The sequence below is a fragment of the Coptis chinensis genome, unplaced genomic scaffold (genome assembly GCF_015680905.1).
Source record: "Coptis chinensis isolate HL-2020 unplaced genomic scaffold, ASM1568090v1 utg1774_pilon_pilon, whole genome shotgun sequence".
In the NCBI taxonomy this organism is placed as follows: Eukaryota; Viridiplantae; Streptophyta; class Magnoliopsida; order Ranunculales; family Ranunculaceae; genus Coptis; species Coptis chinensis.
Window position 1 is genome coordinate 19,162 of NW_028238115.1, and position 25,033 is coordinate 44,194.

General features: G+C 33.8%; 1 protein-coding gene and 1 long non-coding RNA gene across 7 annotated transcripts; one reads left to right on the top strand and one right to left on the bottom strand.

Annotated features, from left to right (window-relative positions):
• Positions 1 to 224: 224 nt before the first annotated feature.
• On the top strand, positions 225 to 2,347 carry LOC147473797 (uncharacterized). The gene is made up of 2 exons (XR_015210281.1): positions 225 to 802; positions 1,600 to 2,347. It is a non-coding gene; the product is annotated as an uncharacterized LOC147473797 (long non-coding RNA).
• Positions 2,181 to 17,109, bottom strand: LOC147473798 (diacylglycerol kinase 7-like). 6 transcript variants are annotated; one of them, XM_086587034.1, is made up of 13 exons: positions 16,623 to 17,104; positions 16,315 to 16,437; positions 15,556 to 15,693; positions 15,390 to 15,475; positions 13,936 to 14,023; positions 12,248 to 12,312; positions 12,000 to 12,075; positions 10,789 to 10,871; positions 9,970 to 10,040; positions 8,870 to 8,948; positions 6,312 to 6,399; positions 2,985 to 3,101; positions 2,181 to 2,439 (listed from the first exon to the last, which is right to left on the bottom strand). In XM_086587034.1, the coding sequence occupies exons 1-6, from the start codon at positions 16,962 to 16,964 to the stop codon at positions 12,259 to 12,261; spliced, it is 831 nt and encodes a 276-aa protein (XP_086443160.1). In that variant the 5' UTR covers positions 16,965 to 17,104; the 3' UTR covers positions 2,181 to 2,439; positions 2,985 to 3,101; positions 6,312 to 6,399; positions 8,870 to 8,948; positions 9,970 to 10,040; positions 10,789 to 10,871; positions 12,000 to 12,075; positions 12,248 to 12,258. The 6 variants fall into 6 exon arrangements, with proteins under 6 accessions (XP_086443160.1, XP_086443158.1, XP_086443161.1 ...); XM_086587032.1 differs by lacking the exon at positions 12,248 to 12,312 and having other exon boundaries at positions 16,623 to 17,109; XM_086587035.1 differs by lacking the exons at positions 12,248 to 12,312; positions 13,936 to 14,023 and having other exon boundaries at positions 16,623 to 17,103.
• Between the last annotated feature and the right edge of the window lie 7,924 nt (positions 17,110 to 25,033).

A 25,033-nucleotide genomic window follows, 5' to 3' on the forward strand; every position in this document is an offset into this window, starting at 1 on the left:
TTCCCTTGGATTTTCTTAAAGAGATTGGGCGATTGCAAGGTTGTTAAAGTTTGTATGAATTTTGAAACCGAATAACACTATATTTGGATCTATGTTCTTCGAAAGTGTAGTGTACTTGAATAAAAAATTAATGACAAAATTACATAAGTTTTCGGGATTCAATTCTCAATTGGGTTAAATTTGAAATTAAACTATGTTTTTTTTTTTTTTTTTTTTGGTGTTTCCTATTTGTTTTTCTTTTAATGGAATCTTCAACTTGGAGGATGTGTTTCACTTTCTGTTGCTTGCTGGAATGCATTCTTTTCATTTTCAACAGATTTCTAATAGGTGATGTCCTTTGGCCATTGATCAGGTTTGAGAAATCTGTGTCTTGAGTAGGTGAGTCACTTTGGTTGGTGAAGGTTGCTGGAAGTCATGCTGGCAGACCGGCTTTTCTTCATCAAATTCCGATGAAGCCATCAGAAGATCTCAATCTTCCTTTCGACTTCACTAGAAAACAGTTCCCAATTAAGCAGGGGTTCTCTTTGACGGTTGCACAAGTCACAACTCACAATGACGGACATTACCTCATGTGGGAATCTATTTACCATATCATGTGTTCGATCACGGTCAATTTGTATGTTGCACTATCACGCGAGGTGTGTCGGGAGCACAACCAAAGTATTGGTGAGAAATGGAGTCATAAAGGGTTTCACATGCACTTTTACTAGAAACGTTGTCTACAAATTAAGACGTTCTTCAACAATGTAACATGCATGTGCGATCCGATACATCTTCTCCATAATCCATATCTCTCCTCATTGTAAGTTCCCTTACTTAAATTGTCTTCTCTGAATCTGATAATTTCTTTTGTAATTTCCACGTATATTCAATTACCAACCTCCTACTTCTGTTTGTAAGTTTTTGCAGTTTTTGTTTGTATATCAAACAATATCTCCGCATACGTCCAACTTTGCAATTCTCCTATTTTTGGACATGTTATATAATGTTTTACTGATTATGCTGAAATTCGATACTACCTTCTTTATCTCATCGAAAAGAAAAAAATATACTACCTTCTTTATTTGAGCTGAATTCGATGTGAAGGACCGAAGTATTTGCTGAATTCTAATTCGCTTGGGGACGTTTCTTTTTTGCCTTTTCCCATAAATATTATATTAAGTTCTGTTTATCCTTTGGTCTGCTAGACTTAACTGCCGTCTTTTGGTTTGTTAAAATTTTGATTGTACTTTATTTTCAAGATACTTTAGTACATCTGATATTTTTGTGGTGTTTGAACATTAGTTATGATGCTTTTATCATCTAAAATACATTGTCTGCATGGAAAACAAGGTTTCTAGGTAGTGAAAAAAAAATAGGGATTACATGTGTCTTTATAGCCACGCCAGTCTTGGTGCTCTCTTGGTGCTCAAGTGATTATGCTCGGTAGAGGTTGGTCACGTATTGAGAGACAGAATAATGCTTGGTTGCGATGAAAGGGGACTGGGGTAGTATAAAGTTTATTTACTGATAATTGTGACAAAAGTTACAGTGTGTATCTCTACACTATAATCTTGCTAAGGCGACAGGCAACCAACGCAATTAATTTTTGATCATTAGGTATACATACAGAGACAGAAGTAGTCAGATCTCATGCTGACTTCAAAGTGGTACAGATTATCGAAAGAAGATGATACTGTGAAGGTTACTCAGATAGACATCCAGGATTAGTAGTGTTTTTGCAAGACTTTTCGATGGATGCCCGAGTTTTATTGATCCCAAGCATGATACCTCTCTCGCACTGGTTTGTGAATTTGGGTTCAGTAACTTTCCAGAATTCCAGTTCAATTTTTTTTTCCATCGATATTAAAAAAAACACGTACATCAAATACTATTGTGGATGATACTACCTTCTTTATTTGATTTTTGATTGATACTGCTGTAAAGGGGATAAAAAATATGTGTTCTATTAAGCGTGTTAACAGCCTCAGGGACCAAATCACGCTCATCGAGCGTGCCCATATGGCTAGTAGCTATAATATATATCTAAGGATTTACCCAAACATATACTAGAATCATCTAATTGCAACCATCGTGACAGAGAGGGTTCACAGCCTGTCACCTTTAGAAAAGAAAATAAAAAACCTCACTGAGATGCTGCCATGCTGGTGATTTAATATAACACGATGGCAATGATCAGAGATTTGAACTAACACAAATTACAATCCCATTGAAGTTTTTTACATACACAATATACAAAAAGAATCATACTCAAAACTTATTTTAAATGTCCATGCAGGTTCATTCACCACTTATCATAATTGACTGATGCGGTACTCTCTTAATCTCCACAAAAGTTGAATATACATTATTCATTGGCTGTTTCCATGGCTCCCCATCCATCTGCATAAAGGCTTGTTGCCACTCTCCACCTCTGATCTCAAATCTTATAGCAGCGGCCTGAAAGAAAGCCGCGGATTGTGTCAGACGAGCAATTTAAATGCTGCGGTTGTACAGTTCTACTGTACACACCGCCTCAATCTATACCAAGTGTACTAGTCCATAATGATAACAGCAAGACTAGGAGAACAGTACATATTAAAGAAGAAGGGGCCAAGAAGAGCTTACAGCCTTACACAACAGTTATATCTTTGCAAAATGACAGTAACACCATAGTCTAACTGTGATTTTAGTTCTCAAGGTATGCCCAAATATACTTCACACCAAATGTGGGGAAATTTGAGCTAATGATCTTTCAGGGATTCAAGAGAGAAGGAACAAAAGAAGAGGACATTTCAATTACACAAAACTTGAATCACCATATAGTCTGTAACAATCAGATCAATTTGACACAGCTACATAAACATTTATGCAGATACTCTTTCAATAACGCCACTGATATCCTAGTCTCAATTTTATTCTCGTTGTGCTGACCAGCCTATGCAAGCAATACACATGGTTTCAAGGGAAATAAACGAAAAAAGATAAAAAGAACAAGATTTAACCTGAGCAATGTGTTTTGCAGAGATTAGTTCAACCATAACGAAAGATGCGTGCCAACCTTGCTTCAGGCCAAAGATTTCAAGGAGCCCATCATCCGAGTGGGCCTCAACAAAGCCTCTCTGAAAAATAAATATGAAAATTCAATACTTGCTTTGTCAGAGTAAAACTGTACTTTAAAGGCAGTCAGGCCAAGAATCATAAATAGTTTGATAGATGAATAGTGCTTTTAGACATTATAGTTCAAAGATTGTGTGAGCTCACTCCCTGTTGTGGGTTCCACGTGAAGTTTACATTGGACAATCCAACTGTAGAAAAAATTTCTTCATGTCATGAAGCTCATTTTAGTTTATGAAAAAAGAAAAAAAAAATCAATCCGATCGGATGCTATTAAAGTTAATAAAGTTTTCTCAAAACTGGAAAATCCAGACCGCTAAAGTGAACAGTTATTAAAAGAATTTTCAAAGGTTTAGGAGTTTGAGAACAAATAAATTTTTGGCAATGGCAATCTTCCCGACTTTTTGGGGTCCAACAAAGGGAGTAAGAAAGGATGAAGAGTGAGAAGAGGGATTATGTATGGACTTCAGAACGACTAAATAAGCTCATATCACAAAACAATGTATATGTGTATGAAGCAAGTAAAGTACATCAACCATTTTTTCATTCATTACAAGTTATCACTGGAGTATGGCGTTTCTTTGATAGTCTTAGATTGTTAAGAGATGTAGTGGATTTTCATCCTTGGTATTCTGACTTTCTGGGTAGCACGGATGGTCATCCGAAGCTTGTCAAATTGCCAATTTCTCCATAAGCCCAAACTTGTGGAGAGGGTGAATTCTTTGAATATGAGAGGAGACTCTGGGTATATAGGTGGGACACACCTCGGAATTGGGGATGAATAATCTCAACAAAGCTTTCGTGTAATATCTTAAAAGACTATACATACCCAAAACATCAACATTTTCACGAAATGGATTCGCACCAGCTCTCCTTGTTTGAGTATAAACCCGTCACTAATCTACTGAATCTCTAGGGGCATATTTTGTCAACCTGCAATGACAAGGAACACAGGTCTCCAACAGCAACCCAGAAACGAACTTTCTGCTAAGACATGCACCGAATGGAAAGCATACTTTGTGACTGCAGAAATTATAATTGGAATTCAAAACTCAACTCCAATGGGTTACGCTTTGAGACTACATGAGTTTTTTTGCCCTCACACTCTAAACAATGTCTTGCCCAATCTTTAGATACAAAACAAGATTGTTTCATCCTCATCATCATCGCAATAAAAATCAATGGAATAATCCACAGATTAAAATTTCCTTTGTTGCAAAAAGCTACATTTCTAAGCTGCGACTGAACCGTAACCCCAATTTACACACTCATAAGATGGAAGCATTTCAGAATCTCGTTTCTACCAAGGAAACCTATTCCCCTGTTAAATTTTTAAGCATTGAGAGTAAATATTCATAAATATATTCCATAAGGAATAATCATTACCCTGTCTTAATGAAGTAATGAAATAATAAAGAAAAATGACCTCTATCACAAAATTTGACCATGAAGATAAAACTCCTACTCAATAAATATTCCGAAACCAAATCTCAAATATCTTTCATTTCCCTCCTAGTTTACTTTTATGAACATCTTCTGATCTAATGTAATAAAAAAGATTAATATCATAGCACTTCCTAGAAACCCCAAACCCCACGTTGCTACAAACCCCACGTCGCTACGTCTTTACCGAAAAACCAGTGTCTTGTGCCCACATCCACCTTGTGCAACTAAGGATTTTTGATATACAAAGCTTTAGCTTATGTGGAACATTAGGATTGAAACCGTGCTAAAGCTCCTGCGCACAAAATGCATGAAAGACAAAGACAAATGGAGTAGAATTGAAAATTTCCACCATAAAGAGCAACCGTACAACTAAATAGAGTCAGGCATTCTGAAGTGCGACAACTTACTGCATTCGTTTGAAAGAAGGTTGTTTACTTGTTTTCTTCTGAACAAGGCAGTCTATGTCAGAGCGAATTTAGAGGTCTACAAATGCCTTAAAGTGCTTGTTTTCTTATGTTCAGACACAGCTTGTGTACCATTAAGCGAAAGACACTCTTTTACTTTCTATATTGGTCCTTTAATAAGTTGACAAAATTCAGATAAATGAACCATATTTCTGAATAAAATTCCAAACAAGTTTAAAAGAAAAACAGGAACAAAATATGAATGTGAAGAAGTTTGTTTAAATTATCTACCTTCTTACAACTTTCTCCTCGACTCTGCATTTTATCTTGACATAATGTTTTTATTCGTCTAATCTTCTTATCTCCAATTCTTCTCTAATTAAAGAACTCCGCATCTGTCTTCCTAATCAAATATGTCTCTCCTCCCCTCCCCCTCCTTCTCCATCTCTCACTCTCAATCTCATCTATCTCTCTTTCTGATGGAGATCCTTCTGTAATCCCCTACTTCCTTTGGAAATTTTGACATGTCCTCCCACTTCTCTTGATACAAAATTTGGAGGACAATTTACGCTTCCGTTTCATCCAACTCATAAAGACATGTTGTTACTCAAACTCACATGAGACATAAAAACATAAGTACTTTATTTTATTTACTTATTGACTTGGGAGGAGAACATATATAAGTAACAAAAGCAAAACATTTATTCTAAAAAAAAAAAAAAAAAAAATGTGCTACTAGGTTGTTTCCTCGTTCAAAAATCATATTTCCCATTTTGTTTTCATGACGAAAAATAACAAAAACACTAACATATTTGTTGAGATTATAATCCCATATCTGGTGTCTAAAGCTTTGCAATTAAATATATAAATCCTAGGGCTTCTCCACTTATCACAAATTGGTTTTGAGCAGATACCTAACTTTATTATGGTATCAAAGCGGGCTATTTCTTTGGCCCAAAGGGCCATGTTACTGCACAGGTGAGTCACTGTTTACAAATTGTACATGTGTTAGGCTCAAGATACACCACCACATATGAGGGGGGGTGTCGAGATTATAATCCCAGGGTGTCTAAAGTTTCACAATCAAATATATAAATCCTGGGGCCTCTCGACTTATCACCAATTAGTTTTGAGTTGGATGTGTATATTTATTAAAGGATAAATATCTCAATTCTTGGTAATTCGCCGGGTTGAATACGAATATGAATACACATACCTGTGTCAATGTCAATTAGTAGTCAATTGGTTTTTTGCAAGAGTTTACAATGTATTTCTTAAGGGACCCACAAGAACTGAGGGGAGTGCACCACAATGAATTTATAAAAACCATGTTGAGTGCAATACCATTTTGTGATGAAGCCATACCTTTTCAAGATACTCTGGTCTTAAATTACCCCATGGATTCCTTCCACTTCCATAGTGATGAAGATTTAATGCAACTATTGCCCTAATGCTGAAATGGGAGATAACATTTACGTTAAACAAGACAAACGTCAAGTGACATACACTGAACAAAATTTTAGAATGCCACCAAAAAGAAACAAAATTATAGAAAACTGTGAAAACATATGTTTGCAAATAAGTACACCTTAATCTTTGACTAGTAATCAAGCTCAAGCTCTACTAATTATAAATTTTTGTCTTCAAATACGTTATGGATTATTACTGAATAAAACCACAATTGTAAGGGTTCATAACCTTTCATTTTACAAATCGCAAGTACTTATCTTAGATTCATATTCTCTTAGACTACCAAAAAATTACAGCACATACATGTTTTATTCATATTAAATTTCGAGGGCATCCAACTCAAAACCAAATGGGTATGAGTGGAGAAACCCCGACTTATATATTTTTATAAGAGGCTTTAAACATCCCTTGTGGACTAAACATGTCAACATGCCCCCCTCACTTGTGGAGCACATGGACAACATACTTGGGGGACGTGTAGTACAAGGGCCAACAACAATAGCCCAAATAGCCCACTCTGATTGTTAGGCCTACTTCAGGGCCCATGGATCGTACCAACACCGATATTGTCCCCAACTTAACCACATTAAGCTTAGGTGAGGGGTTTAATTCTTAAAAGGCCTCGGTAATAATTTCGGAGAAATCCATATTAGTATATTGTTCTTCTTTTTCACTCAATCTGGGACTATCTGTTCTATTTGGATACCATATACACATCCACCATTCTTCTTTTTTCTTTGTATTTTTTGTCTCATTTTAGACTCCACGTGAAATTTAGTCAACCGGACTCTACAAGAGTCTCATGACACCCAACTGGACTCTACTAGAGTCTCATATTAAACATTGGGTCTTCCAACTCAAAACTAATTGAATATGAGTTGAGAGTCCCCAGGAGTTATATACTTTTACACGAGGGTTTTAAACATCCCTTGTGGGACTAAACATCTCAACAATTCACACATGAAAGTCACCCTCTAATTTTAGAAGGTATCTTTACCTCAAAAGGGCCGACCTCTTTAAATGTAATTTTACTAGAAAAGCCCTCGTGCGTTCCAGCATAATGGAAGACGTGCCTCAAGGAGGTACGTGTTTTTGCCTTTTCAGCACTCATTTTGGTGAGCCTCTCTTCAGCACTAGACCTATTTTTCTTTTTTTGGTTAATGGTTGATATCATTTGAAAGATCTAGAAAAATCGTTTACAATGACATTATTAAAACATGATATTAGCAAAAACTTTATGATATATCAAAGTTTTTTGTTTTAAGAAAAACCTAAACACATTAGACTCCCATGATTATAAAGTAGAAGTAAGGGGGTTGTTGCTATAAAGAATCCTTAGACCCATACTTTCGAATCCAGAAGTTAGTATTACTATATTGGTTGTTTCAAACAAAAATTTCATATCTTGTTTCCAAGTAATTCAACGCGAATAAAACATTAACATTAGCATTAATCTTTTCATATCTTGTTTCCAAGTGTTGCATCCCATGCATCCCATCTCTAACGTAAATATGTTTTAGGCCCAAAGAGGGGCATGCACAATATCAAATTTGTTAAACACATAAACCTATACTCCACAGTTTGAGCCTACTAAAGGCTTAAACAAGAAAATAACTAATAGTCCTCATTAATGTGAGATAAATTATCAACTTAATGCAGAAAAACATGGCCTACACCTTCTGGATGTTGGCCATAGTGGTTTTTTTTTTTTTTTCTTTCTCAGAGTAAAATACTAATTAGGGGCAATTTGAAAATAAAACATATTCTTTAATGAATGCATAACAATGGGCACAATGTCCTCAATGTGCAAATATTCTCGTAAAGTTATAACTTGACTAGCGATCCGAATCATACAATTTAAATAAAAGTTAAGACATTTTTTTTACTTCCCAATACATTGAATAAGAAACCAAGAAATATTGAAATAATCACTAAAACTTACTAAAAAAATATCTCAAAGTGGAAACCTGTCTTTATTATGGATAAGGATTTCTCTAAATTTAGTCACTATACTTACTCCTAATATAAAATCCCTACTGTAGGACCCACACAAAAGACACACTAGACTATCCAGCCATACAATAAGTTCTCCATGTGATGTAGACCATTCTCACCAAAATTAAGTCCAACCTGAAACTCCTAAGGCATTAAAAACTTCAACAAAAATTGAAAACTATAGAGCGTTGTATTTACTGTTAATTTTAATTTGATTTTTCATAAGATTGCACATTTTCGATTGAATTAACTTTTAGTGATGATCCTAACGACATGGAGAGCTTACTGTAAAGTTGAATCGACTAATTTCATATATATGGAGGTTCGCAAGAGTAAGAATAGGGAGTATGTATAGAGGGACTCTAATAGAAAATAACTAAATTGAGAAAAATGTTATTCTTTGGTCTTTAGATAATCGGGGAAACAAATTAATAATGTATAAACCAATAAACAAATACCTTGAAGGAACTCGAATTTGCTCCCAATCTGAACAATTGACCTTTTTAATATGCATCTTGCAATATATTCTTGAGTCCCCTACATGTAATGATAATTCAAGAACAAATATTAACACATACAACAGTTTCATTAATACATGAAATCATAACACAAAATGTTGTTTCAGACCTAAATATTGCCATATTGGTATCCTTCAAAAACCTAAATTTTGGAAAATTTTAAAAATGGTTTGATTTATTAAAACCTCGGCTACCAATTTCCTCAAAATCCCAAAGATATCGCAGCACTTTGATCAATGAAAGGAATTATACTAAACCAACAGTACATAAGTACGAAGAAATACAGAAATAATATGTGTTATTAAACAAACATCTCAATAACGTTAATAAGGTTTTCTTGAGTGTGTTTTTGTATTGTAATTGACAGTTAAAAGACATTGACTACAATAAGAATAGAGCTAATGCAGCAACAGAACACAAGTCGAAAAGAGTGAAAAAGGAGGATACATACTAAATTACACTATTTTATGGTAACTAAGCAGTTTTTTTTTTTTTTTTTTGATCGGTAAATAGATATTTCATTGATATAAACATATAGTAGTAACTAAGCAGTTTTGATTCTAAAAGGCTCAGGTCGCTCATAAATTCTTGTCCTCTACAAAATTTAGAGACAGGTCAGAGGCATATGCACATCTGATTGCTACTATGAGAAAATGTAAGGATCCTCCTGCTATCATATTACAAACAATAGTAATCATTGCTACAAACCTACAAAGTCGCACACCATTCAAAAAATTATAAAGAGCTGCAAGAGAAAAAGGGAAGTGCTAGTCTACTAAATGTGCTTACACAGTTACACTATTGCCGTGAACTACTTATAAGCACATAAGTGGTGTCTGAGTTCTGGAAATACCATGAAAAAAAGTCAATCTAAAGAATTATGCATAGATAAACTCAACAGTCCAAGTGTGGACATCAAACAAAAGTATTATAAGCTAATAAAGTACAACAATATGTTAAGTTTGAGTTACACAAGATCATATATGACATCAAAGTAGCCCAAAGATTAAAGTTGAGTTTTCCAGGGACGAGTAGTTAACCTTACACTTGGATCACTCATGCAAGGAGTGCAAAACCACCCCTGCGTGCAGCCATATCCAGAGTATATCAACTGTGATAAGAGGAGACTTAGTTGATATCTCACATATATCATATTTATAAATCAATTTTTGACAAGTAAACATGTTACAAGATAAATGTTACATGTACTTGTACAAATTACAGATAAAACTAGCTTCCCCATTTTGAATGTACCCTAATAGAATTGATGGAAAATATGCATACGGAGCCCGTTACATGAACTACACCTTAAGTAGACTCCAAAAGAGCTCCACCACCGAAAGTGGACCAACAAGATGAACTGAGGGCTGAATTTTTGTGAAGATAATCTCCCCACAACAGATTAGCTCAATTGTATATATAGTCTTGCCAAAACTTGTTAAAAAAAAAAAAAAAAAAAAAAAAAAAAAGGATGTATCTCTAACAGTCAAAACAGCTTTTGACAAGGTTAGACCTATTCACATGAGCTCATTTTTCCGGGGAATGATATCTAATGTGGGAATATCATCTGCACCAGAAACCAGCCTTCAACAGATACATTGGCGAATGGCAATCCAAACGCAACTGAAGTATTGTATCACATCAGGGCATCGCAAAACTAATGTATTGGCAAAACAATAACTAGATTTGCTTCAAATGACAATTGAGTAATAATGTAACATATTGCACAACACAATCCACTCAGAGTCTCAGACCTTATTTGCAAGCGAAGAATTTTTTTTATTAGTTCTAAATGATAATGCTAGTTCAATCGTCTGTACTACATATAGAGTCGTAAGAAAACTACCATCCAATCAGACCTTATTTGCAATAGGACCTTGTGCCAAGTATGGTTTTTCATCACGCAAATGGTGGAACCCATAAGCAACTTGGGCATCCATTCCTGTAAGAAAAATTATTAAAACAAGCATGGTTCAAGATCCTACACCAAGTAACCATCGTAGAGCAAGAGCGAAGGCAAGAACGCTAACACATAATCAAAAGTTACCAGTATTCAGAGCGCCTAAGCATGCACACATTTGTGTTTGTATGTGTATGTCATGTAAATTTTGTTTTTACAAATTAAAAATAGAATACAGCATCATTTCTTTCATTACTACCATTCCATGAATATTAACTAATTTTACAGCAAAAGAAAAACTTAAAAACTTCTAAAGAAATGATACGCTCACAAGTAAAAGAATAGTAAAACACTGTGAAAAAACAATTTGCACACTTTACCACACTTCAATTCAAAATGAGTTGGATACTCAGATGCGAATTTAATTCGTGAGCGGTATGCAATGGCAACAGGGTAGGTTACTAAGCTCCTAGTGCTATGGAAACAACCGCAGCAGAGGGCCTCACCCAATAGGTTTCAGTCCAAGACAGGTCCAAGAAGAATATTAAACCCAACTGAAATAGTTATAACCAAACTATTGAATTCCATTAAGAAAACATTACAATTTAATAAGACCGAGATGGAGGATATTAAATCAGATAAGAAAGAAAAGGAGAAGACTTGGTTTATGAGCCTCAAGGTGGCCATGCTATTACTGCTCTTTCTACTACTACTGGTGCTACTACTGGTGCTCTTGTACAAGCATCTACAACCCACGTATTAACACATCCCATGATTACTAGGACTTGTGATGGTGTCATGGTGCAACAGTGTTACTCTTCTGAAACTTTATGTTTTAAACACAATTTGGTATTCATTTGCTCAGCTTCCTTCTTTACTGACACGGCAAAATATCAAAAGTTGAGGCATATCATATACAATGTGTCCATGTCGTGTCGACACGGAAACGTGGATACGTATCCGAGACGGATTATTCTCAAAATATGTCCATGTAACATAGAGTTTACTCAATCCCCTAAAGTTAACAAACCCACCCCGTGTTCTCTTTCAGTACAATAGTGTCAAACATATAATTTTGGTAAAACATGTTCTTAAAAAGAATTCAACTGCTTTTAAAAAAATTGCATCTCATAGTAAGCTTAAGGAGCAAGATAAGTACATAATGGATACCTATGCTATAGTAATTATAGAACACGCCTTCAAAACAAGTTGATTTATCCGGTAACTCGCCCTCTGCATCCAAATCCTATAATGATGATAATAGGGATTAAATTAATTATAGAGCTTCCATAAACACGGAGAAGAAGAAAAACATAAGCAAGAACACAAACAATCCTGTGTAATATATTTTATACATTGATAACCCAAGATTCAAAAGTTTAAACAAACATAAATGTTTCGAAAAGTAGAGCACATACAAAAATGTCAATCATCGTGTTGTCTCATTTTCTTCTACACCAATGTCATCCATGTAAGATACACACTGTAGAAACATACATAATGTGAATATTTGTGTGTGAACTATGAACAGGTCTCTCAATGTAGTGAAAATCATTATTATCTGCACATTAATTATCAGTGATCATTACCACTAACCTTGAGCCTAGAAGCAAATCATTTACTGGAATTTTTAGGGGGAAACTCACATGACAACCAAAAACTGAAGGGAGGTCAATATTAACATACTTTAACAATGATAATCCATGCAAGGGACACGCTTATATTACCTTTAAACGCTTCATCTTTCATTGTTTCACTTTCACCTCAGTTCCAAATATATTTTTATATCAACTTAGTTAAAAAGAAGGACATAAAGTTGTTTCCCTTCTAGGTTAGACTATCTCTTTTAGTTTGTCAGACCTTTCTATGTCTGATATGACACGTAAATTCACTAGCCTATGTTGTATGATCAAACTCTCTCCTATGAGAATCTGACAATCAACTCCACACACAAAAGCAACACATAAAAACATACCTACATATCTACAAAGTTTTTAAAAAAAAATTGGGAAATTTTTCAGGGAAAACTATATCTTTGTAAAGCCCAACTCAAAAGGTTGACATTTTCTCAAACCACACATTAGTGGTGGATGTTGGGTTAGGATGGCTGCTCTACGAGGATTTTATTACTGCTGCTCTCTTCGCCGAGGCAATGGCATGATCTAAAGGCATAGCATGTAAAATAGCAAAGGATAAGATGCATATTAAAGACCTTATGTAGAAGGGAGGAAGGACGCATACATGGGGAAGAGATTGGTCATACACTTGTACTTCTTGGAATTGGAAAATCATAATGCCATAAGTTTCAAATAAAAAGATGGTTTTCAGAAATTTATATTTTTCTAGAAAGCTCTAATGAGACTCGTGATCAACCCCAAATTCCATATAAAAAAAGAAAGGAGTACAAAGAAAAGAAAAATATGTGCTTCGGAGACACGCAGATGGAGCGTAAAAATAGGCTGAAAAGGGCATCGCCATGCTCGGTTACACCAGTACAGGTCTAATTTGTCCCAAGATAAATATGACAATACATAACCCTTATCTATTGATTTTAGATAATGGATGCATATGGCAATAGATAACCCTAATCCTCCAGGGAAAATCCAAACGTAGTTAAATGATCGAAATCAGTACAGGTCTAATTTGTCCCAAAAAAAAGAGGTGCCTGGTCTATTCCACCAAAACTTACAAATTCCAATATACAAAACTGGTTGCAATGCCGAAAACAAGACAGTGTACCTAAAAAATTTAAATAGAAAAGGATGTCAACAAATAATGGCTAAACAAACAAGTTTTAAAACAGTACCACGAGGGGAACTTGTATTCACTAACCAAGATTTTCAAACTTCAAATAAGAAATAACAACTAAATGTCTGAAATTGTTAAAGAACATTATATTAGTGAGTGCATTAGTATAAATAAGAGTGGGAGGGCGATCTCAAATTATCTAGAACCATACATGCAATCACCAATTCGCTAGTGCATCAAAGAACACAGTATCTGAATGTATATATTCCAACAACATTGACATGAGAGAGCAGAACACCAACGTGAAAAATAAGTCAGCCAATTACTATAAAAGAATTAAAATGGCCAAATTTACAACCTGAGCAAAAGTACACTCCTCTGTATGCTTCAGCGAGTAGGGTAATTCTAAAGTTGCTCCGGATGGCATAGAGACAACAACATGCCAACTGCATAGAAGTAAAAGATATTTTTTCAAAATGCTGCTTAATTGAAAACATATGTAACAGCCAATATTATCCACGTCCTTCAAAATAGAACAGCATGCCAGGACAATACTGGACCATCATTTATGATACAACAGGGAAGCCCTAACCCAAGATGCTGGAATCTATGTCAGAACAATTGAAGGAGTCGAAGTGACTTAAAAACTAGAATATCCCAACTCCACATGAAATCTTGAAATCTAAGTTCCCTAAAAAAGTTGATGCCCCTTGACTAATCATATAGAAGCTTCTAGTCCTAGAGTCCTAGATGTCCACCACAATCTTATGTACTTCCTTCTCCTTGTTTTCAAACACTCTCCAATTGCCTCATTCCATATCCTCCACAATATTGCCTTATAAAGATGCTCCCAATCCAATTAGCTTTTGGAGCAAGGCAAGCAGGTATCAACAAGGAAACTAACACATCCCAAGTAGGATAACAACCCTAGCACACTTATCATTTTGCATCCCGCCATGGCTAAAAAGACAAAAGACTATCAGGCTAAGGCCGTAGAAGAAACTAAGGAAATGCCGTTTAAAAGGGAACTCATCCTTAAATTTGGCAATTTATGATGAAATCAAGAAAATTATCCCTTTCTTCAACATAATAGAGCCGACAAGAACCACGTGTAAGCTTTCACCTCAAAGACCATGATTCTAATCTCTGAGCCCTGTTTCAGAAATCACTAGCATTACAAAACTTGCAGGAAGATGATAAGTAGGGTTCCCAAATGAACCAGAGTTAGAAGAAAAGTGACAGTTTATCCAATGTAAAAAGAGGCCAATGTCACGCTAAGCCATATCCTCTGTTGAGATGTTTAGTCCCATGTGGGATATATTAAGCCATGCATTAAAGTATATAAATCCTGCGGAGATGTCCGTTGAAGTTTGAAAATCTTGGCTAGTGAATACATGTTCCCCTAGTCCGCCCCTTGGGAGATGTCCTCCTAGAACACATGATGAAACAGGAGAAGAAAGCATAGGACTACAACCATGGTTAACTTTCATTCTAACCGGAGGTACATCTTTTTGCATATGTGTAGAATGTGAAACAGGGACAAGATATGGAAGATATGCAAGTTTCATTCTACAGGCACCTCTTTCAGCATACTCTCACTGGGAGATAATTATCCCAAGCTAGTGGTGGTATCAAACCCTAAGTGAAGGTGGACTATAAATATATTTACCAGATGAGATTATAAGTCCTGATAGGTAATAATAATATGAGTGCAAAATCCCCTCTATAAGCTACTCCCAGTGATTGATATAGATGCACTATCAGACCATTCAATAATGGCTTAACCCAGACTGATGAAAACAGAGAACTTGCCTATCAAGACGGCAGAGCGGGCCAGTAACAGCTTTATCAAGAGATCTCTTAACAGCAGACCTCCACGCAAAAGGAAATGAACCACCCTGATGATGAAATTCAAGAAAACAAGTCAATGGCAGTCCAAATTTTCAAATCTAAAAGCTCAGGAAAATTCAACTATTACCCAACCGAAACTCCGAGATAGGTCATTCCCTGTACCAAGTGGAATGATTCCTGTTGGTGGAACCGGCTCTCGACTCTGCTTATAAAGCTCTTGAAGACTTCCTAATACCCAACCTACTGTGCCATCACCTCCTGCAACCTGCCAGAGCAATTTTATGTTTTTTTAACAAACTTTATATTCCATTAGGCACAAACACCTAAACTCAAGAGGGTCCACGACTAAATAAATGCAATCAGAATATCAGTCATTATAATGTGGTCTGCTGTTCTCGAAAACATCTTCGCAGACTAGAACAAGGGATCAGGGAAAAATTGAAGCCCTTGATATATTTAAGAGCATCATATCCACGATTAGATTGTAGGAATTTCTCTTTAAGTTGTATGGGTGAGTGTCTCTCCCCAGATATTTGATTTCGATCACAAAGTTCCTATTAATTCTCTTGTTGTTATTATTTTAATTGGTCTACACCAAATTTGGTATGAGAGCAAGTCGATCTTAAATCTGTTTTTCAACTCATTATAAGGGTGGTTCAAGTCCTACTGATTCTGTTCCTATACATTTTCTTGTCAATGTTATGTTTACTGTTCTACATTAGTCCTCATACCACCAAGTATACCATGGTGTTCCGAACCACTCAACTAGATTAACCAATGACATGTTGACAACACTATTGGATCATGTGTTCTATCGCATTACCCATAACAAAAGAAGCATCAAATGATAAGACAATGACTAACTGACTGATTCAGGACAACATACCACCACCCTCAGCTTCTCACGAATCTCTTTTGCACAATGATCTCCAAGATTGGCCAAATTCTCCAGGCATGCCAACCCATAACGGACAAAGTCCGTAGGCTTTACAACTGAAAGATCGAAAACCTGCAATTACATTAAAGGAATATAAAATACTAAGCTTACATTTAATTTTTACAGTCTGGGAAAGAATGTATCGTACAAACTATGAATGTAAAGTACATAAGTCATCTAACCTAAGCATACATTTAAACAAACGCTTTAACTTCACCAACACATTATAAGATAATAATAATAAAAAAAAAAAAGACCTGGTCATCACCCAACAAATCCTGAAGCCTGCCTTTAAGAATATGGCCAAGACGTCCACCACTCCTAGAATTAACAAAAACAACCATAGGAGCTTCAGGTGCATCACTTTTCCCATCCCAAGTATACCCTTCACATGCATTAACATCTTTAGACTGCATCGAATCACGCATTGCAAGACGTATATATTCAGGTAATATTATTCTCCTTTTTAAATCTTCTCCATCAATTCTTCTCCCAGATAATCCACAGCTTCTAAATGAATCTACTAATGATGACCTGGCTGTTATTCTACGTGAATCTCCGTCCATTGACGTTGGGGAATGTACAGGTGAATCATCCATTTTATTATTTATTGATTGATAAAGAATTTGGAGATGGGTATAATTGCTTTGTTTTTTGTTTATTTGGATGTTACAGTTTTTGTGGCAGGGCCATGACAGCCCCTTGAGGAAGGAATGTGTACAACTGGATGCATGTTAGATGCACAATCTGAAATTACTGGAATGCTTGCGTGGCTTTAGGCTTCTACTAGATTTTGGACCGGGCATACGGCCCGGACCTATTAAATATTTTGTGTGCTGAAAATACTTTACAAAATATCTCACACAAATTTTCAAATTATAATATATTTTTATTGAAAATAATCCGAAACACGTTAATGACCAGCGATTATGGTGCATAAGTACTTAGAAACTAAGGGATCAAATTGAGATAGTCTCTTCACTTTGTGGTTTAGGATATTAATTCATAATTTTCAAATATAATTATCTTAAACTCGATCTAGCTTGTATAATAGTTTTTTTAGATTTATGGTGATTTAGCGGCAAATTTTCGAATTAGAATATATTTTTATTTGAAAATAAATTGAAATACGTTAATGAGCAACGATTATGGTGCATAAGTACTTGGAAACTAAGAGATCAAATTGAGATAGCATATTCACTTTGTGGTTTAGGATATTAATCCGTAATTTTCAAATAGAATTGTCTTAAACTCGATCTAGCTTGTATAATAGTTTTCTTAGATTTATGGTGATTTAGCGGCAAATTTTCGAATCAGAATATATATTTATTGAAAATAAACCGAAATATCGTTAATGAAGCAAATGATAATAGTGCATAAATACTTGGAAACTAATGAATCAAATTGAGATAGACTCTTCACTTTGTGATTTATAATATTAATCTGTAATTTTCAAATGGAATTATCTTAAACTCGATCTAGCTTGTATAATAGTTTTATTAGATTTATGGTGATTTAGCGGTAAATTATCACCATTCGGCTTACATACTAATGTGTACAAATCAATAAAAATGATTTATTGTTTCCATATCCTCAAAGAATACACTACTCCCACTTAAAAAAATTTATCATATAAACGTGTCCTACGAACGGGTGTCATTATATTAAATTATTCTAAAAAATATTACCAACTATGTATAGCTATGAGATGTGAAAAAATATATTAATTACTCATTTAAATTTATTGTACCACTCTCTATAAAAAAGGAAGTATCAAACATTGATAAAACTCATCGACTTCTTTTTATTGTTAGGTTTAATAATTGAAGTTTGATTGAAGTTTTGTGAGAATGTCTAATGTGGCGAAGATAATATTGAAACTATTTAAATAGCAAGACATTCCCAATCACAATAAAATAATTATGATCAACACTATTTAAAATGCAAAACAATATTTGTCAAGACATTCACTCCCCCTATATATAATACAAATATGTTTTAGGTTATTAGTTCAATGCATTTGCATCAAGTTTTTTATTTTCCATTAATTATTCTTTGATGTTAGTTTAATGTAGTACGTGCATCCACTTTCCAATTTATCATTAATTATTCTTTGAGATTAGTTCAATGCAGTTGTATCAAGTTTCCGATTTCCCATTAATTATTATTTAAGGTTAGTTAAGTGCAATTACATTCACTTTATGATTTCCTATTAGTTATTCATTAAGGTTAATTCAGTACAGTTGCATCCAGTTTTCGATGTTTCATTAATTAGTATTTGAGATTAGTTCATTGCATTTGCATCCAAGTTTCAATCTCCCGTTAATTACTCTTTGAGGTTAGTTTAATACATCTGCATCCAGTTTCTGATTTCCCGTTAATTGTTTTTCTAGGTTAGTTCGATAGTTTACAATTTCTATACAGTTTGCATACATGTAAGAGTCTGTTTTACTCACTTTTGTTTTGGGTTCCTAATTACTCATGTGAGAAAGCTAAAAAAGTTGACATTTATGCTTTGAGATCAGTGCGATGCAGTTACATTTGATTTCCGATTTCTAGTTAACTATTTTTTTAGGTTATTTCAATGCATTTGCATCCAATTTCTAATTTCCCGTTAGTTAATATCTAATTTTAGTTTAATGCAGTTGCATCCAGTTTTTGGTTTTCCGTTAATTATTATTTGAGGTTAGTTAAATGCAGTTGCATCCAAATTTCGATTTTATGTTAATTGTTCTTTGAGGTTAGTTCAATGCATTTGCATCAAGTTTCCGATTGTCCGATAATTATTTTATGAGGTTAGTTCAATGCAGTTACATCAAATTTATAATTTCCCATTAATTATTCATTTAGGTTAGTTCAGTGCAGTTTCATCCATTTTTCAATATTTCATTAATTAGTCGTTGAGATTAGTTCATTGCATTTGGATCCAGTTTCTGATTTCCCGTTAATAACTCTTTACGGTTAATTCAATACATCTGCATCTAGTTTCTGATTATTTATGCGTTGAGGTTAGTTCGATACAATTATATCCAGTTTCTGATTTCCCGTTAACTATTCTTTGAGGTTATTTCAATACATTTGAATTTAGTTTCCGATTTCCCACCAATTATTCTATGAGGTTAGTTCAATGCAGTTGCATTCGGTTTTTTATTTTCTGTTAATTAATTTTTGAGTTAAGTTCAATGCATTTGCATACAGTTTTCGATTTCCCATTAATTATTATTTTAGGTTTGTTTGATGTATTTCCATACCGTTTCCGATTTTTCGTTAAATATTTTTCAAAGACTTGCATCCAATTTCTAATTTCCCATTAGTTATTCTCTGTCGTTAGTTAATTTAATTTGCATAAAGTTTTCGATTTTCCGTTAATTACTCTTTGAGCTCAGTTATGTATTATAATTTAGTTTCCGATTTATTTATAATTTTCCAATGTGGTGTATAATACCAACTTCTACTTATCTATTTGTAGTGTCCTTACAAACATGACCTAAAAAGTAAATTATGCTTAATTTACTATATGGGATCATCGAAGATTATCCAGTTCCCGATTTTCCGTTAATTATTCTTTCAATTATGTATAACTCACTATGTGGAATCTTCAAAGATTATCTACGAACGGGTGTTATATTAATTATTCTGAAAAATATTTGCAAATATGCAGAACTATTATATATTAATATTATATTAATCACTCAACCAAATTTCTTATAATGTGAAAACCTCACTCTCCATTAAAAAAAAAACTCACATTTGATAAAACCCGGCCTACAACTTCATTTTGTTGTTTAATAATAAAAGTTTGATTGAAGTTTTGTGAGATTGCCTAATAAGACGAAGTTCATATAAATTGAAGCTACTTGAATAGCAATGAGTTCCCAGTCATACAGAAAAAGATAAGATAAACACCATTTTAAATGCAAAACTATATTTATCGAGACATTCCCACAACATATAACCCAACTATGTTTGGAGGTTAGTTCAATGCATTTACATCCAGTTTTTGATTTTTCGTTATTTATATTTTGAGATTAGTTCAATACAGTTGCATTTAATTTCCAATTCCCGTTATTTATTTTTTGAGATCAGTTCAATGCAGTTGCATCAAGTTTCTGATTTCTCGTTAATTATTCTTTTGGGTTAGTTCAATACATTTGCATCAAACTTCCAATTTCCTGTTAATTGTTCTTCGAGGTCAGTTCAATGCATTTGCATCCAGTTCGATTTTTCTCATTAATTATTCTCATGAGATTAGTTTAATGCATTTGCATCCAGTTTCTGGTTTCTGGTTTATTATTTGATAAAGTTGTATTTGCATATAGTTTCTGATTTTCCGTTAATTATTGTTTTAGGTTAGTTAAATGAATTTGCAACCAGTTTCCGATTTCCCGTTAATTATTTCTTGAGGTTTTGAATCTAGTGTATTTTTTTAGATTAGTTCAGTGCAGTTGTATCTTGTTTCCGATTTTCCGTTAATTATGTTTTGAGATTAGTACGTTCCACGCATTTGCATTATGTTTCCAATTTATTATTAATTTTTCTTTGAGATTAGTTTAATGCAGTTGTATCCAGTTTCTGATTTTCCGTTAATTTAATCTTTGAGGGTTAGCTCAATGCATTTGCATCCAGTTTCTGATTTTTTGACAATTATTTTTTGATGTTAGTTTGATGTATTTGCATCCAAGTTTTGATTTTTCGTCAATTATTCTTTAAGGTTAGTTTAATGTAGTTGTATCCATATTCCGATTTTCTATTAATTACCTTTTAAGATTAGTTTAATGATTGCATTTGCATACAGTTTCCAATTTCTCGTTAAATATTATTTGAGGTTAATTTGATACATTTGCATCCAGTTTTTGGTTCCCCATTAATTGTTTTTTTACATTAATTTCATTTAGTATTATACATATTTTAAAATATTTGTTATTATTGATTTACCGTTATTATTTTTTATTTTTTTATTTTCTATTATATATTTTTTGTGATGTTATTTTTTATATAATTGTTTTTAACTATGTTTTGAGGTCATATTAAGGATATTCGAAATAAATCGGTGTTTTATCATAGACACTAAAATTGTATGATTTGTAATAGGGAATTAGTTTATACAAATTACCTATTTTTTAGCATTTTTTTTTATTTGATCAAATCTATATCTTAATAATAAAGCTCCCACAAGGGGTATTTTTTGAGCTTTATTAAAATTCCACATCATTTCCTATTAAAACGGAAATTTTGCTTCTATTAAAATGGGAATTTCTATCCTATTTGAAAAACGAGAATCCTTTTATACAACGGGAATTTCTCTCCTATTATAATGGGAATTCCTATTCTATTAAAACAAATTCCAACACTTCTAATTAAAGCGGGAATCATTCTTCAATTAAAATGGAAATTCCTCCCCTATTGAAAAGGGAAAATCTAGCATATCTAATTAAAACGGGAATTATTCTCCTATTAAAATATGATATCTCTCCCAATTGGAAAAAACTGGTTTTTAAAACTTAATTAAAACAATTTGTTAGAAAATTAAAATGGTTTAGCGACTAAAATGGTAGTCCCAATTTATTAAAAAAATATATATATATTTTCAAAAGAGTCGGTGCGTATGCACGGGCCTACAAGCTAATATATAATAATTGGAACACTAAAAATATTTAATTCGTAATAGAAAATTACTTTCTACAAATCACCTATTTTTTAGCATTTTTTTTTTATTTGATCAAATATATAAGAATTGGAAATACACTCTAACTCTCCAAATATAAGAATTAGAAATGCACTCAAACTTTCCAAAAAGGTTTCATGTACGTGGGACTGTAGGCTATTAGAAAATAATATCTTTCATATTAGAGTGCCACATAGGATAGAGAAAAGATTAACTCTCATATTAGAGTGCCACATAGGAGAGAGAAAATCTTCCTTTAAAACTCTCTGCTTTAGTATATAGATAGGAGATATATCGGGCTTTTTTTTCAAAACCCATAGGCCAGTTGTTTTGGGTTTAGGATTTTGGGCTTTTAATAATTAATCTCAGTATTACTTAAGTCTAGAGAATTATAAATGCAACACAGAACAGCTGACATGCTATAAAAATTTAGGTTATTATGTGTACATTCAAAAATAGAGGTATTATAGAAGGAGAATACCTACCAGTACTTTTTTTTCTTCTCTCTCTACCTATAGTCCTAGACTTGATCCCATAACCTATTAACTTGAAATGATCACTACTTCAGTACTTCCAATAGGCCAGTGTGGTCTAGATGAAATTCTTGGTTATAATTGATAGTAAGTCTAATAGAAAGACTGTTGTTGGGCCAGTTACCACCCTATTGTTGGGTCTATTTACATCCATAAAGCCCAAAATGAAGAGACATTTTAATGCACACACTCGAGTAGAATTTTGCTGGTGGTGCCCAATATAACTCAAAGTCCTACACAATTGCGCATGCAACAATAAAAATCACATTTCATTTGATAGCATTTTAAAATTCACAATTTAAGTATTTAACCATATACAACAATTCTAAATCCCAAAAAAAAGAGGTCGAATGGCGGCAGTTGTTTGTTGCCGGGACAAAAACCAGCAAATTCATAATGGGAGTCTTCTAAATATCTCTTTAATTAAATGGTCCGTTACCAATGGAATTTTTATTATAGGATACTAGCATTTCTATACGTGCAATGAGCGTTGAATTAAGCATAGTATTAAGAAATTAAAGATCTCGACAATTTGATAGAAAAAGCTATTTCTTAAGCTAAATACGTGTGGCAAAAAAATCTTAAGCCCTTAAATGGGCCAATCATATTGCCACGTTAGAACTTAGAAGCAACCAAGTTACCGAGTGTCCAAAACATTAATGATTGGGTTCCTTTTTTTATTTTTATTGTTTCATTTATGATGGAGGACAAACACATAATTTCAGCAAAAAAAAAACAAGGATAATAAAAAAAACAAAAATTAAAATTGTCACCAAATTTGGCATTTTATTAAAAAAAAAAACACGTTTAAAACCCGTTAAATTGGTATGTATAAATTGGTAAGATGTCTTGTATCAGTTTAAAACCCGAGCTTTTCAAAATATCGCATTTTAAACGCGTTTTAAACTTAAAAAACATTTAAAACTCGAAATTTTTAAAATCTCCCATTTAAAGCTTTATTATTATTATTATTATTATTATTATTATTATTTATCTAAAAAAAACGCGAGAAGAAAAAGTGGTTTAGAGTTTACCTTTTTGAAGAGTGGATGTTAGATTAACTTATTGAGACCGTTCTATTTTGTTTTGGACTATTAAATACTTGGAAATTTTAAAGTTATTCATTTATTTATAGTACTTGATTATGTCATTATGGTTGGTAATTAGTAGTATCTTATTTAAGGTCGTGTTTTGGTACTGAATCTAAAACTTTTAATATTTGGATGAGTAATTGATAATTTGATATCTTCGTGTATTTGAATTTTCTTTCATGTGTATTATTATTATTTTTTATTTTATGTGCCTATTCTTTTTTCCACTCTTATAAAAAAAAAATCTAACTCCTTATCTATCGTATTCTTTATCATCGGTTTTTACTGTTTCTTTTACGTATTATACGTTTTAAATCCGTTTTACCGTTTTAAACCCGTTTTTTATGCCCCACATTTTTTTAAGTTTTTTTCTGTTTTTTTTCCGAAACGTTCCGTTTAAAACATAAACTAAGTTTTTCTTCAAATACAACATTTTAAACCCGTACCGTACTTGGTGCCAACTTGTTATCCTCAAGTAGTTCAAATTTCAGAATGGCGTGATGCTATGACAGATGAGTTTAATGCCTTGCTTAAGAACCGGACTTGGTCACTAGTGTGGTAGTCCTCCTTTATCATCTCAAAATGTAGTGGATCATAAGTGGGTGTTCAGGCTGAAATGTCACTCTGATGGTTCTATTGAGCGTCCCAAAGCTCGACTTGTTGCTAAGGGTTTCCATAAAAAATGTGGCCTTGATTATGATGAAACCTTTAGTCCTGTTGTTAAGCCTGCAACAATACACACTATTTTGAGTATTGTTACTTCTTGTGCTTGGCCTCTTCGTTAGCTTGATGTGAAGAATGCATTTCTTCAGGGTCCTCTTTCAGAGACAGTTTTTATGACTCAGCCAACTGGCTTTGTGGATCCACAATATCCTCATCATGTATGCCGGCTTCACAAAGCTATATATGGGCTTAAACAAGTTCCCCGGGCTTGGTTTCAACGTTTTAGCACTTTTTTTCTCCATTTTGGTTTTCGACAGAGTTGTGCAGATGATAGCATGTTTGTCTACAGGAATGATGACGGTCTTGATTCTTTTATTATATGTCGACGATATTGTGCTTACGGGAAATACGCCGTCTTTTATATCCTCGTTTATCTCCACTCTCAGTTGTGAGTTTGAGATGAAGGATCTTGGCCCTCTGCATTATTTTTTGGGCATTGAAGTGACTTCCATGCATCCTGGTCTTCATCTTTCCCAGACAAAGCATGCACTAGATATTCTTCGGCGCAGTAACATGACTGAGTGTAAACCTTGTAGCACGCCATTGAGTGCCAAGTCTTAGCTTTCCCTTTCTGATGGGGTTCCTCTTGTTGATGCTTCTGAGTATCACCAGTTGGTCGGCTCTCTCCAATATTTAACTCTGACTAGGCCTGCTAT

Excerpts from the sequence above, each read along its gene's own strand:
- LOC147473798 (XM_086587032.1), bottom strand. The coding sequence starts at position 16,964 with ATGGATGATTCACCTGTACATTCCCCAACGTCAATGGACGGAGATTCA. Across the intron at positions 16,438-16,622 it reads ATTTGTTGGGTGATGACCAG|GTTTTCGATCTTTCAGTTGT; the intron begins GTCTTTTTTTTT and ends ATGTAATTGCAG. Across the intron at positions 15,476-15,555 it reads TATCTCGGAGTTTCGGTTGG|GGTGGTTCATTTCCTTTTGC; the intron begins GTAATAGTTGAA and ends TTTCATCATCAG.